The sequence below is a fragment of the Anguilla rostrata genome, chromosome 12 (assembly GCF_018555375.3).
Source record: "Anguilla rostrata isolate EN2019 chromosome 12, ASM1855537v3, whole genome shotgun sequence".
Classification (NCBI taxonomy): domain Eukaryota; kingdom Metazoa; phylum Chordata; class Actinopteri; order Anguilliformes; family Anguillidae; genus Anguilla; species Anguilla rostrata.
In genome coordinates, this window is record NC_057944.1 from 38,689,422 (window position 1) to 38,704,791 (window position 15,370).

At 44.7% G+C, this 15,370-nt stretch overlaps 1 protein-coding gene across 1 annotated transcript in view; it reads left to right on the forward strand.

The window, feature by feature from the left end:
* The window catches only part of cntn5 (contactin 5), a 205,952-nt gene that overhangs the window by 61,314 nt on the left and 129,268 nt on the right, over positions 1–15,370 (forward strand). Inside the window, exon 2 of the mRNA XM_064301519.1 lies at positions 13,287–13,413. Within this exon, the coding sequence (XP_064157589.1) occupies positions 13,359–13,413 (55 nt within the window). The 5' untranslated portion in view covers positions 13,287–13,358. The remainder of the gene's footprint in view (positions 1–13,286; positions 13,414–15,370) is intronic.

Genomic DNA, 15,370 nt, shown 5'->3' on the forward strand with positions numbered 1-15,370 from the left:
TTAATTGAAAGGGAATGTGACTAATGATGAATGGCTTTAATTAGACTTGCTGAGAAGTGAGAGCCATTGCACCAACCAGAACGAGCTCGGACACATTAGCATTCAGTGTGCAGTATGTAAATGGGCTTTATATGAATAGAAATGTACTGCTGGAAAACTTGCTGGGTAATGCCTTTCCTAAGCAGGCAGTATCTACTGTATCGCATTTAAAAAGCCAATAGCATTACGGAAGCAAAGCTAAATAAAAAATAAAATAGAGAATACGGATATATAAACTGTAAAATTGTTCTGGATTCATATCATCCTTTGCCATTCATTTTAATTTTGTTGGGTTCAAAAAGTAATCCTCAAACCTTTTTTTTTTTCAATAATGCTGTAGAAAAAAGGAAGTTGAGGAAGAAGCATAGTAGAAGGTAGGAGGGTTTCTTTAGAATGATAAAGATATGTGTGAAGCCCTGTGCACACATATCTTTATATGGAAACTGTATATACAGAATATCATTATCCAGACTGTTTTGGAGGACAGTGAGAGAGTAGTGGAAATATTTCAAAACTTAAGTCAAAACGAAGTCTGCTGGCATATTTCCAGGATTACTCTCAGGGGCATCATTTATAAACCACTGACTAGTATTGTTTTCTGCTTTTTATGGCTCAGTAAAACTACAGGCCTGTTAGTTTAACTTGAGTTTTTAAAATAAAATTCCTGAAACATTGTGACATATGCCAATTGGGTGGCAGTGTAGTATAATGGTTAGGAGCTGCTCTTGTAACCTAAAGGTCACAGGTTCAATTCCCAGGCAGGGCACTGTCATTGTACCCTTGTGAAAGATGCTTACCCTGCATTGCTTCATTATACTGTATACCCAGCTGTATAAATGGATGCAGTGTAAATGCTATGTAAAAGGTTGTGTAAGTTGCTCTGGATAAGAGCGTCTGCTAAATGCCTATAATGTAATGTAATTAGAGAAGAGCAATTATCCCTTGAAAAACAGTGTCTTAAGGGATAGCCAACAAAGTTTTTGCATAGGGGGATTATACCTTTGGGAAAACTCCAATGTGTTTTGACTCAAACCAGGATTATGATATTATATAATTGGAGTGCCAGAAAACATTTGTTAAGCAAGTCATTTCAGAGTGGGTTTGTCATGAACTACAAATCAGAATGTAAAGGGTAATTATAGGAAAGCGCTTAATTGAGCAAGGTGCATGGGAAGTGTAGTCCCAAGGGATTGAAGGGACCTTTGCTGTACCTTTGGTTATAAAATCCATAAAAGCAATTAATTTAGTGAACTGCAAAAAACATTTTCAGCAAAACAGTGGGGTGTAGGTGGACATTTTCTCAAGGTAAAGTCTAGGTTGGAATTTGGAATCTCCCCTGCAGAGAGTTGGCAGTGCATGGGAACAGCTCACCAGGCCACAGAAACCATCAGTGCGTTTTACATTACATTACATTACAGGCATTTGGCAGACGCTCTTATCCAGAGCGACTTACAACAAAGTGTATTACCATAACTAGGAACAAGTATGACGAAACCCCTAGAGAGAAGTACCGGTCCAAGTGCAGGGAACAGCATAGTTCAACTTGGACCCTGAAGGTTAAACTGAAGGTCAAACTGTTTTCACGCCCACACTCAGGGTTATACACTGCCCCAGTTTGTAGGTAAGTGATGAGTCTAGCTGGAGCTAATGCCACATTCTTGCCGTTCCGTTTTATCATTCTTGTGCCGTAAATGTGAAGGAAAAGAGCAATATGTGCCTTTGAATGTAAGTCAAAGTTAAGGACAAATGTTAATTGGACTCAGGCCATTATCTGTCGGCGCCATATGGCTGAGCGTATCTAACCCCTCTGTTAAAAAAAGATAGTGCCCTCTCCTCTCTGTGTGTTCCCTGCCCCTTAAGCCAACAGCAAACATGAGCAGAATTACACCAGCTTACCCCACTTTATCAGCTCAGTGGACCCCGATACTCTTGATGAAAACTTGTTTATCTGAAAGGTTTTTATAAGAACAGCTTTTGTGCGAGGAGAGATGGAAGACGTGTCCGATATCGTCAGAGGGGTTCTTTCTCATCGATGGCGGGCGGCGGCGGCTGCGCCGCCCTCGCGCGCCTGATCAATAAGACCATCTGGCGGGAGAGCGGGGACTTTGTGAGCGTGTTCAAGGTGAGTTGTCCGGCTGCTCCTCTTATCCTGTCAGAGCAGCTGCTCCTGGGTGATTTGTGACATGGCGGTTAAACGGTATCTAATGGAGACCGCCCGCCCCGCCGCGCACGGCCTGCCCGCCGTTCGGCCGCGTGCCGCGTTCGCGGAAAGAGCCGCCCTGGTGCCGGTGTTGGGGGGAGCGGCTTTAAATGGAGCAATTTAAAGTTCAATTTCAATTCCCCGGTTAATAACTCAGACGCGAGTTACAACGCGGTCCCTTCCTGCCGCTGATCCGCGGTAGCGTTGGGTACTGAGCGTGCGCTTGCCGTTTGGCACAGGGCGTTCCTAATTGCTTTTTTTTATAAATCGTTGTTTGTTTTTTGTATTTTTATGATTGTTGACATTGTCAGATATTTAACGCTAAAAAAAGAAAGAAAAGCAAAAAAAAATCCATGACCCAATCTGATATAAGGCAGATATTGGATTAGTGTTTTGTTGGCCTTGGCACAGTATTGAAAGAAATCCTGAAGTCAATCTGTTTCGTATGTTGCACATCCCCTGAAGCCAATAAGTCTCATCTGTGTAATCAAACCCTTCTTTAAAAACAGTCCACAACATACCTGGAACGATAATCGAACATGGCGGTGTGATGCTTGTTCTTCAAAGACCTGGTCTGCCCTAGAACCTAAATAAAATATTAATGTTTATTTCTCTTTTTTTCTCCTTTCTAGTAGTACAGATCTATGCATACATTTTTATAGCAGAAGTCTCAAATGTGTTTTGCTTGGGGCGTCATATGAATTCATGATTAAGATGTGATGCAGGTAGCTCTATTCAGAGGGGAAAACATACATGTACACCATCTAAAATGAGGAGGTATGGCTTTTTTAATTGCCTATACTGTCAACTCAAATGTAAGAAAAAAAGCTATGTCTTTGGATTTGCTTCTCCCCTGAGAACTGTGAGCTTATTCTCCAGACGTCCAGTTGTGGGATTGTGCTCTCCTGCTGCCGAATCTTACTGTGTGTGTATCTTTGAGTCTGGCCGTGCGTCTTTGCTCTGAAGGTTGTGGGGGCCATTATCCTCAGATAGGGCTGTGAAGGTGAGCGGAGGTCGGGATTCTGTCTTATTAACCGAGGGTGTTTGGGGCGGATTTGGTGCGAGATTTGCGACCTGAAAGCGTGAATCATTCCTCGGCGGGGGGAAGGCTTTACGGCGACGCCGCGGAGAGCCGGGGGACGTCTCGGCGCATAGCATTACCGGACGGCGGGATTAGCGGCTGTAGCCGATAGCGGCGGGAGTCAGATAGCGGCGTAAGCCCCAAAGCCGCGGAGATACACACGCCGGACCACACTCCCGCGCTGTGTGGAGGACGTTCCTGGTGCATTCTGGGATTGCGTCCCCCTTTCTCCCCCCCCCACCCCCCCCTCGACGTGTTATTGCCCGCCGAGCAGACATAGGCGGTGGTAAACGTTCGCAGCGTCTGCGAGAGGATCCGTGACGCGGGGATCGTTTCCACGGATGAGGAGTCGCTGCGATGTTCTGCGCAGACGGAAGGCCGCTCTGTTGTGATGTCATCTGCGGAACGGGGTCAGAGGGGCGTCGCCGTGACCGGCTGAACGGTGATTGGACGGTGTTTCTCAAACGGCCGCGGGCCGCGGAGGAAGCGTCCGCCACTGCACACCGGGAGCGTGCGGCTGAGGCCGTTTGCCTGTGTGTGTGTGTGTGTGTGTGGACGCTCCAAACACTTTAACCCTTTTGAGGCGTGTGGTCGCACACATGCGATCAGAATGCTCTCAGCCGAACATTCTGACGCTGATGGAACGGTCGCTGCTGGCAGTTAAAAAGCAGCGGGGTTCTAGAACGCCTGCTCTTCCACGGGGGTTAAAAGAACAAAGGAAAAATACATCCTACCTACACAGCGCGGCTGTAGTTTGCCTGCTTGCCATGAGGAACAAAGGGAACAGAATCGCCCCAAATATTGACATGGGCCACACCTTAATTCTTTAAATTGTGTTTTTCCCCCTTCCAAATAAATATGGTTTGCAGAGCCTTGACTGAATATTTTGACTTTTTTTACCCCAATAAATATAGGCAACATAAATTCTTGTTTTGTCTGGTAAATAGTTTTTGCCATTCAACATCTTGCTGGAGACAGTGCGGTCAAATTGAATTTTAAGGCCACTGTTGCAGATCTGTTGCTGCAGAGCTGTGCGGGGTGCAATGAACCCTGTGTGTCCTGTTTATTCGGTTGGAATAAAGTGTGGAAATATCTCTCGCCTGACCTGCATGCTAATGTCTGCTGCAAAGACAAAAAAAAGTTGATTGGAAATCCCACATCATGCAGGAAGTTAAATGCATTGCAACCTTGCCAATAAAACAGGGCGAGCTAATAGCCTTTTTCTGTCCAAACCTGTGATTAAACAATATTGGCACACCATCAATCATATTTATTTGGACCTGTTAAATGTAATTAATTTATGATTTACGCTGTCATAAAAATGGAAAGTGCCAGGATGCTGTAGTCTTGTGCATGGGAAGTCCCATAACTGAACTGGCAGGCATCAGTATAAAGTGTGATCCATTTTATTTCTCTTTTGAGTGTACTGCAAACGCCAGTAGGAAATCAGCCTGTGAACCTGTGGACACAATAAACAAACAAACAGGGCATAAATACCTGAGAAATATTTTAGGAGAGGCCGGAGAATGACAGGAGAAGGCTCACAGAGCTTGGCCTGAGAGTGGCCTGGGGGATAAGGTTCTTATTCGGAGGTGTGCAGCATACTGCAGTGCGATTGGCTCACTCTTACCTGGGCGGGTTACATCAGCTCGGTGGAGTCCATTCAGCCCAGGCATGTGTTTCTGGGGGATGACTTTCTTTTCTCGAAGAAAGATACCTTTCATGTACTTTAGGAAAAAGCAGAGCAGCGAAATCATGACAGAGAAGCTTACGGCTTTGGTCTGAGCGATCTTTTTAAAGTGTAAAGTCCGTTGGTCACACACGTATGCTCTGCTTTCAAATTCAATCTTTGAGAAAACGATTCCTCTCGATTTCAGAATTTCACTTTCCATATGAAGTAACCGTCCACTTTGACTTTGCAACTTACCAGAAGGACAACTATCCACCCTTATGCTGGTAGTGAGTTGCTGTCGACGGTGCCTTTTGGAGGTTGGTGAAAAGTATCTTCTGTGGCTGTTAATTCAATAAGTGCAGCTGCGGTCACTGCAAGATGGCGATTTAGGATTTGCTGTGAGTTTGTGTTGCTATGGCGACTTTGCTTTGACCATTAAACTGTTGAGAGTTTGAATGTTTTGCCAAGAAAATAAACAACAACGTGTCTCCATAAAGAGCAGGTGTCTTATTAGGATTTTTCCATGCCGCAGCTGAACACGGTAAAGCTAGTTCCTCTGTCAGCTGCCATCCTCCTGTGAACATTGCACAATCAACTCATGTCCTCTGTCTTCTGGGGTTTCAATGACAAGCTTTTTTATACACATCCGCATTGTCATCCACTGACTGATATTAACAGGAAGTAACAGCGGCACCAAGTTCATGCCACGTATTCCCATTTTTCAAAGTAAAAGCACCAGAGAATTGGATACACCCATTGCTGGATGTAAATCAGACGACAGTTAGCAACTGCAAACCACTGCAAATGCTATTATTGCAGTTAATGAGTTTCTGCTTCATATATTACTGTACTGATAGGTGTGTGTGTGTGTGTGTTTGTTTGTGTATACGCACGTGTATATGTGTGTGCATGTGTGTATTTGTGTGTGTGAGTGTGTGTGTGCATGTGTACACATGTGTCTGTGTGTATGTGTGTATTTGTATGTGTGTTTGATTGTGTGTGTGCATGTGTGTGTGAGCGATAAATTATCCCATTTTTCTGAACAAGCCTTTAAAGGTGTTGTATTAAGGTGCAATCCTGTTGTGATTGTCTGTGGGGGACAGACACTAAGATCTTCCTGTTACTCATCCCATTCCCTCCACTTCCCTCTGTCTCACACCTCCCTTTCTGTACCATGATCCATGAATATCCCCTAGATTCTGTCTCTCTTCACCAAAATCGCTTTAGCTTGAGCTTGAGGTGTTCTTACAAAAGGCTCTCACACTTAAATTCTGTCCTTATAGACTCAACTAAAATTCTACTCTCATGCACTTTGCTTAAATTCTGCACTTAAATTCTGCTCTTATACAGTATACACCGCTTAAATTCTCCTCTCATACAGTCCACTTTAATTCTGTTCTTAAATAGTTGATATTCTACTTTTAAATTCTGCTATAATAGTCTGTACTTATATTGTGGTTGTTATATTTTGTCCCTACGTTCTGCTCTTATATTCTGCAGTCATATTTTGTCCCTACGTTCTGCTCTTATATTCTGCAGTCATATTTTGTCCCTAAGTTCTGCTCTTGTATTCTGAGCTAGGTTTTTGGTCCCTAAGTTCTGCTCTGTATTCTGCACCAATATTTTGTTCCTTTAATTCTGCTCTTGTATTCTGCAGTCTATTTGTTCTGATTCTACTCTTAATTTTCTAGTCATATTTTGTTCCTGAGTTCTGCTCTTATATTCTGCAGTCATATTTTGTTCCTGAGTTCTGCTGTTGTATTCTGCAGTCATATTTTGTTCCTGAGTTCTGAAGTTGTATTCTGCAGTCATATTTTGTTCCTAAGTTCTGCTCTTATATTCTGCAGTCATATTTTGTTCCTGAGTTCTGCAGTTGTATTCTGCAGTGTAAAATCGGGATGCGCTATGGTGTTAAAACCCCAGAGCCGGAAAGAGAGCTCCTGCAGGACTGGATTTCTGTAACTCGGCCCGAGAGCGGCCCGCTGCCCGAGCGGAAACGAGTGCTTGCTTCCTATGAAAACATAACCTGGCATGACCGTTAATCATAGGGCATTGACAGAATTATTGTAAATTGTTGGGGTTTTTTTTTTTTTTTTTTGGGAAAAGTTTGCCCGCTAAGGAGTTTAAAATATAAAACATGGTGTTACTCTAACCTAGCTGTTCGCTGGATCAGTCAGAGAGTGCTGCACCATTGCAAATTCCCCTGAGAAGCCCGAACATTGTGTTCCACTGTTTTCCTAGCACTGGGTTAAATTCATAAAAACAATGAAAAAGCTATTGATGCACAATTAAACTTGCAACTATTTTTCCTGTTGTCTGACACCCACTCAGAGTCTGCCCGAGCTCCTTGCTGGTTGTCGGGAGCAGATAAGGAGCTCGTGACTCTGTCCTGCACTCATCAGCTCCGTTTCACAGTGCGGGCTGTAATCACACGCAGGATCCCGGCGAGTTTGATTGCGGGTGATTGTTTTGTCTCATTAAAGCAGGGACCCGCACCTTTCTCAGCGCCGCGGCAAGTCGTACCGCGTCGCTCCGCCGAATCTGGCAACCGCCCACCACCCGAGTGACTCATCGGCGGAAATTACACGGCCTCGCTGCTCTGCATCCAGCCTCATTTAATCACTTAACTGGGTTTCTCAGAAAACCCCCCAAACATGTCTGATATCTGTCCTTTGGAAACTAGGGATGCCTTTCCACTGGATAATAAAAATACAAAAAAAAAACAAGACCAAGTTAAAACCTAGTACATGGCTGGACCTAACACACGTGATCCGGCCGACCAATGGTGTAACTTCATCACTCAGTCACTCAGTCACTCACTCACAGACATTCGCGTCTGTAGGGCTGGCCCCGCTGTTGCGGTCCAGCCAAAAACATCCATGCAAGCTGAACTCGGACTTGCATGAGGGAGATTAAATATTACATTGTTATGAATTGTGTGGTTTTTTTTTCTGTATTGGCAACATTTCTCATATATAGAGATGCTGTTTTTCTCATTCAGACGGTCTGACCAATTGTTTAATTCTCCCTGCTCCCTGTACCATCCCTGTTAATTTCTTCAAAATACTCCATCTTTATATTTCCATCCTTAAACGCACCTGTCCGCACACATCTCGTAAAACCCAAATAATTCTGCGGTCGTCACCCTTTCAAAGCCGACCCGTGACCCCGTATAAACCAGGACCTGGTGCAGCCAACACCAGATTGCATCTTCTTCCTTGCGTGGCCAAGCCCAGAGGTTTGCCTGCTGTTTGTTGTTCGCAGCTGGTGAGTCTGGGATGAGAAGTGTAGTTGGGCTTTGGTCCCTCTCCTCTCTCCTCTCTACTTTTACAGCAGAGCTGCTGCACTTTTGCCTAGTGTGGGGAGGGGTCCAATCTCGCTCTTAAATGGAACAATGTTCCCAGTTTTGGGTTAGCCTCACCCGAGAGAGACGGCACCATGAAAGACTTTCCAGACTTCAGCCTTTTTTCCGTTTCATTCATTATTTCTGTGCGGTTTTTCTCTTCGGCCGTTTTCCAGGTTCTGTGTGGAGTTCAAAACCTATTAAATCCAGTGCCTTCTGGGGGAAGGATTACGCGAGATCTGTCGTCGTCGCTTTGTGACGAACCGGGGAATACCCAGCATCGCGGGGCCTAGCTGGAACAATTAAAACCCGCATTTTTATTTCCTCCTGGTCAACGGTGTGTGCTTTAGGCTGCACTGGTTTTTCTGCTTTTTCGTCTTATCCTGTCGTTTTGTACAACCGTCTCGACCAGGGAATGGCGTTGGAAGGATCGCTGTTGCGTGAGCCCGTTTTTTTAAATTAAAGGCTCAAACTCAGGTTTTTAAAATCGGCTTTCATAAGTTATCTCAGTTTAAATCTAAGGCATCTTCCTCTGGGGTTTTTTTTTTTTTAAACTGCGTGTTGGACTTCATTACCTAATCTAACCCCTCAGGTTCATCTTCTGTCTTCTGTCAGTCTCTTCACTTTTAATATCTTATCGTCAAGGAGTCCCAAAGGAGGTTCTTGATGCGTGACCCAAATTTTTAGTGGAGTGCCCATAAAATTTTCAAATGGATCAGTGTAGGTGGCATCTGACAGTGTTTACCAAAGTACCAGCATGCCTCTTATTGTTTTGTCTTGCTGTTCCTGTTATATCTCTCTTTGAAATATTTAAATATTTACATGTCGCCCATCAGTGAGTCAGTTAACTCAATTAAGTCTGCAATCTGCTTCTCTCCGTGTAACAGCAGTGTTACATGATTGTCCACACACTCACTGGTGTGTTCCAAATATAGAGTATGAAATTGATAGTTCCAGTCCTGGATGCTGATTGATCAAGCAACCTTCCAAGGAGTGCCAGCTGAATAGAATGATCATGCATAAATTAAATATTTCTTTGACTTCCAGTATCATAAACATCTTAGATGTCAAAACATTATGCAAAGCTGACAGCCACTTTTAAAATCCCATTAAGCCTCCTCTTCAGCAGATTCTGTGTGAAAAGCTCTTCTTCATGTAGTGCTTTTTTAAAAAAGAAATCCCCCTGCTTGTGCTAATATTCATATTCCATGTCACAATATGCTGTCCTGCTAGGACCGATGGTATAAAACGAAAAGCTTTCCAATACAGATAAAGTGATAATTATAGTATTTTTATTGATATTATATGTTAATATTGATAAGATATTAACATGAGAACAGTGTGTACTTGTGTGTGTATATGATATATATATATATATATATATATATATATATATATATATATATATATATATATATATATATATATATATATATATATATATATATATATGGTCAGCTGGATCAGTCTGGTTGTAGTGTGGACTGTCAGTCTGGGACCGGACGAGACTGACCGCAGTAGGACCCATCGGTCTAATTAAACCGCGCGTTCGTCTTCCACTTCCTCGGTGACTCAGAGCGAGACGAAATTTCGGTTCTGGAACAAAGCGCACCCCGCTCTCTCCCTGGCAGATTCTGAACAATGCGAGACTGTGCTCTCATTTTCTGATTAGCCGTGACTGGATTTTTTTCTTCTCTTGTGGCACATCTTCAGTGGCAGCGAGGGGTGAGCCTTGCAGCACTGCTGTCTGACAGACAGGCGAGTGAGCGGAGCTTGGGTTCAGCCTGACGAACAGCCCCCGGGAGACCCAGTGCCTGGGAGAGACTTGGGAACCAAGGGAAACAAACGCATGTAAAATAGATGAAAACGCATGTTTCATGGCAGTGTAACACACTGCTGCTGGGATTTTAATGTAAACCACGCGGTTTGTTTGGAGAGAAGTCTCAGGCAGGAACATATTTTTATTTAAGTTTGATCAAATTAGCTTTCTCTTAAAAAAATAAGCTTGTGTTTCCTGATATTCTTAGAATGTTCCTAAAAGTGTCTCTTTTTTGCAGTTTTAAATAGCAGAATGCATTTTTTTTTAAAAGGTGTGACCTCATTTGTAAATTAACCCGTAAGCAGTGCATCACACATTCATAGGTGCTGCGTAAACATTCATTAATGCTAAAGGCAGTATCTGCAGATAGACATAGCATGCCACCATTGATGCAGCAAGTAGCATTACTAAGACAATGCCAATTTATAGTTATTGACATAAGTATTTATGAATGTGTTTGTCACTCTTATGATGATGCCCAGTAGTATTTATGAAGGAGATAAACAGCTATTTAGAAGGGCCTATGATGCCAGGAAGGGTGTCCGTTCAGCACCATGGACAGCACCAGCCCCACTCACTGGAGAGCTGCAGCACCATGGACAGCACCAGCCCCACTCACTGGAGAGCTGCAGCACCATGGACAGCACCATCCCCACTCACAGGAGAGCTGCAGCACCATGGACAGCACCAGCCTCACTCACAGGAGAGCTGCAGCACCATGGACAGCACCAGCCCCACTCACAGACGAGCTGCAGCACCATGGACAGCACCAGCCAGCCCCACTCACAGGAGAGCTGCAGCACCATGGACAGCACCAGCCCCACTCACAGGAGAGCTGCAGCACCATGGACAGCACCAGCCTCACTCACAGGAGAGCTGCAGCACCATGGACAGCACCAGCCACACTCACTGGAGAGCTGCAGCACCATGGACAGCACCAGCCTCACTCACAGGAGAGCTGCAGCACCATGGACAGCACCAGCCTCCCAGCTGCTGTTCAGTGTCAGTACCGGCTGCCCCCTCCCCACTTAAGGGCCAACATAAAGGCCTACTTCTGGGGCCTGGAGGGGACAGACCTAGTTGTGTCAACCCGGCTACTACGTGTGCGGGCTCAAGCCTCCAGTTCCAGTTCTTTGGGGTTATCTTCCTAAGACTGCGCCTTGCCTTGTTGGATGTGTTACTGTGTGAGCTGTACTCTCTCCCCAGAGACGAACAGAGATGCCATTACCCCCCCCCACCCCCCCCAACCCCCGGTACGGTGACATTTCCGATTTCCACAGTGCGCTACGGATCATACACAGAGAGTGTCATTGAGACTGAAACCAAGTTAATTCCTTGCAGCTAAAAACTCCTGATGACAGAAGATTGGTGAAATATGAGGAAAAGACGTTTTTGTGTTGAGTTACTATAAGTGCACTCTAGGAGAGTGAAAAAGAGGGAAACTGACAGGTGGCCTAGCTTCACAAAGTGACATCACCTCCCAGATGCAGTTCCATCTGCCGTCAGGATGTCGGTTATGGAGTCCTGTTACTCTGACAAGATCCCCGGCAGCCAAGCACGTCCCAGCTGGGTTATTATATGTATAGTAATTTTGGAAATTATAATGCTCTGAGGTCCTGCACTTTGTCCGTAACTTTGACAGACAAATTTAAGCAAGCTTTAGAGAGCTGTCCTGAATTGTTATCCTGGATCCTGTTGTATTTTTCTGGGATTGACTGCTGAACGTAAGGCTTGTTTGTCTGTGTGCATGCGTGCGTGCGTGTTTGTGCGTGTGTGCACATATGGTGTCTAGAATCTGGCTGGCTTTACATGGTGTATGAAAACAGGAAGCTCAGCTGCTCATTTCCTATAATAAATCTGCATATCCACATGCAAAAGGCTGACTACAGAGCCGAGGGTAAGGATACTCAAATCTGTCCCATGAATCCAAATCTGGCCCTGGTTTTCTTTTGCCCCAGGTAATTAACTGAACAATCAGTGCTGCTGATTGGCCAGACTGCATTCACACCTGACTCCCAGGTAGAGGGAGGGTGGAAAAGCACCAGTTCCCAGCCTCTGAGGACCGCGACTCGGGTTACTGTGGCCTAGGACCTCGACCACGGTGATTAAAACCTGGTCTACAGTGCAGTTAACATGAGAAACACAACGCTCTGATTCCAGGGACTCTGGGTGTTCAGGACAAGGAGTTGTGAATGGGCCGGGAGCCAGAGGGGAGGGGGGTGGGGGTGGGGGGTTTGGGGGTGTCAGGGAGCCGAGACACGGGCAGGTGGCATTAATTATTAATGACGGGAGACTTGCTGCGCCCTGGATGCCCGGACATGTTGTTCCCGGCCTCTGAGGCTCAGAGCAGAGCTGCTGTAGGAGGAGAGAAGACTGCATTAATCTCATTCTCACCGCTGCCAGCACCACTAACCCTTCTGCTCCTTCTGAAGAGCACGGCCTGTTTAAAACATACAACTCTTTCATTGATTTATGTTCATGTTTCTTATATATTGTACTGCTATTATTTTTTTAATGTATGTGTGTGTTATATATATATATATATGTGTGTGTGTGTGTGTGTGTAGTACATTTAGGGCCAGTTTCACAGATACATATTAAGCCTGGTCCGAGACTAAATTAAATTTTGAATTGATTCTCTGTACAAAACTTAATTTAGTCCCAGGACTAAGCTTAATCTGTGTCCATGAAACCGGCCCATTGTCTTAATAAATGAGTTTAAAACTGGGCTTTGCTGGAAAGTGGGTCCTGAAGCCAGGAAGGCTGGGCATGGTGTTCTGCTGCAGAGACTCCATAAGAAAACTCCCAGCTGAACGGCTGCTGTACTCAGTCACTGGGAGGAACTGATGGAAGTGTGTGTGTGTGTGTGTGTGTGTGTGTGTGTGTGTGTGTGTATCTGTTTCAAATTGACTGGCGTGTCCAGTGCAGCTACATGATCTGCTCAGGAGCTTTGAAACCCTGTCTTCCCAAGAAAAAAAATCCTCCTCTTGTCACGGATGAGAGAAAATAGTGACGTGAAGTTTTTTTTTCCTCAGGACTGTTCTCACACTGATGTACATCCTCACTAACTCTCTCTCTCTCTCTCTCTCTCTCTCGCTCTCGCTCTCGCTCCCTCCCTGCTTTGTTAATCAGGCACAGCTTTAATGAAGAAGCAGACCCTCCAACAGTCTTGTTGAAGGGGACACGACGCCCTCCAGGACAAGGATGGAGTCACCATGGAAACCACTTCTTCTCCTGTCTGTCATCGGTGGCCTGTCAGGTAAGGTGGTGGGGGTTTTAGGAATTCTGGGTAATTACCAGAGCTGTGTCTGTTTCTCTTCTTCATTTAATTTTCAACAAGCCCCCAACAGCACTGAGAACAACACGGGAAAATGAGCGACACGATTTCCATTAACTTCACCGAAGTGTAATGAGAGCTTCTCTGCAGTCAGAACGATCGGATCTGAGGTATATAAGCTCTGTCTATATCTGACAATCAGCCCTAAATGAGTGTGTTTGCCGATTTTCCCAATGGCCTGCAGGTATGAACGCACACCTTTTTACATGGTTACATACTGAAATACAGTTTGTACTGAAATGGTATGGTATAGGTATGAACGAATGCTTCTTTGTCCCGAAGCCTGCGTGCTCCAACCGCAATGAAGCGACTTCCACTTCAGTGTGCTTCTTGCTCGGTGTCATCTTCAGAAAGCAGGAGGTGCTGTAGTGGCTGACCTGTTTTAACCAGGTGCAAAGGCACAGTTCACACAGCATATGTATGAAGTCTGCGGAAAAAAAAGGTTTAACTGCTTAATCGTTATTCAACATGAGAAGCAAACCGAATACCTGCTGCGTTACTCATCGTATGGAATGCTGCGGCCCAGTGACATTTTAAAGGATAATTCCACTGTTAGCAAGCGAAATGGCTTTTACTCTGGAAAAAAAAAAACTGTGTTTGGCCCGAGTTCAGGTGCCAGAATTTCAGATTTATTTATTATTTTTTTCTGTCTTTAAAAAAGCTTTGTGCTTGAATACAAAACAGCTGTTTTTTGGTTGGGTTTGACGGAATCGCTTATGCTCTTAAACTGGCTAAGTGCTTCTGATTGGACGGTGAGGAATGTGACATTCAACTTTTCACGGCTGCTTAAGCTGAAGAGTGTGCACCGCTACTCAACGCTGACCCCAGAGACGCATGCTGGCCATTTCAGAAATGGAAGATGAAAATCACCAGACTTTTAAAGAGGCGTCTGAAATGCTGTTTTTCGAGTGAGAGTCGGTTCAGATGCAGACTTAATTGGACTGCATACTTCAGTAATTACTGTCAAATGATTTCACAGTTTTTGTTTTTTCTTTCTTCCTTTCTTTTCTAGAAATGAGAAATCTTTGACAGAGCGAAACCCATAGTGTGATGTGCGTATGCATCCCTGGGGTTTTGGAATACACTAATACTCTTCAGTCCGTCATTCCCTTCCTTATAGCAATGTGTTTGAAATAACAGAGTTAGCAGAGCATATACTTGTGCTGTTATCAGATTGGCATGTTGAAGAAGCGATACGCTAGTGATCTGTTAGCGTTTAGCTTCTCTTTAACTATTGGCACCGGGTTGAAGAAGAGATACACTAGTTACCGGGCTAGCGAGCAGAGAATGGGGTTCTTCTCTATCCCAGGGTTCCTCCCAAGATTGCCCCCCCCCCCTAACTTCCTAGCCCCCGTCTGGCTGTTTCTCTTCCTTCCGGGGAGTTTTTGTTTCTCCACACTTGTTGGTTTTTAAAGGGTTCAAGGCTGGGTTTCCCAGATAAATAGTCTGTGTGAGAGAGTCTGCAGGAAGGGCTGTGCAGGTAAAACAGAAGTGAATTGAACCCTGGGGTGTAATTTGGCTCGGAACCACTATGAACCCGTGCCTCTTAATCTCTACGAATGGATCAAACTCATTTGTTTTAACGCTGTCCGTGATTTCAATGGAGAACACACCTTGGTGGTGTTTTCACGTTTATGTAACCACACTTCACCACAAGACAAGAAAAAAAAAAACCATCCCGGTCATAATTTTCAAAACATTCGAAACATTCAACGTCATCAAACCTGCTTTCATTGATTTGCTGATTGAAGGCCCGTTCCCTGGGTTAACACGGACGTAGAGAGGTACAGGCCCGGGGTTAAGCAAGCGCCAAGTTCTGTAAAAACCGGCCTCTTTCTGGGGCCGTGCGGAAGCGTCGAAGGACCTTGAAATGCCCCGT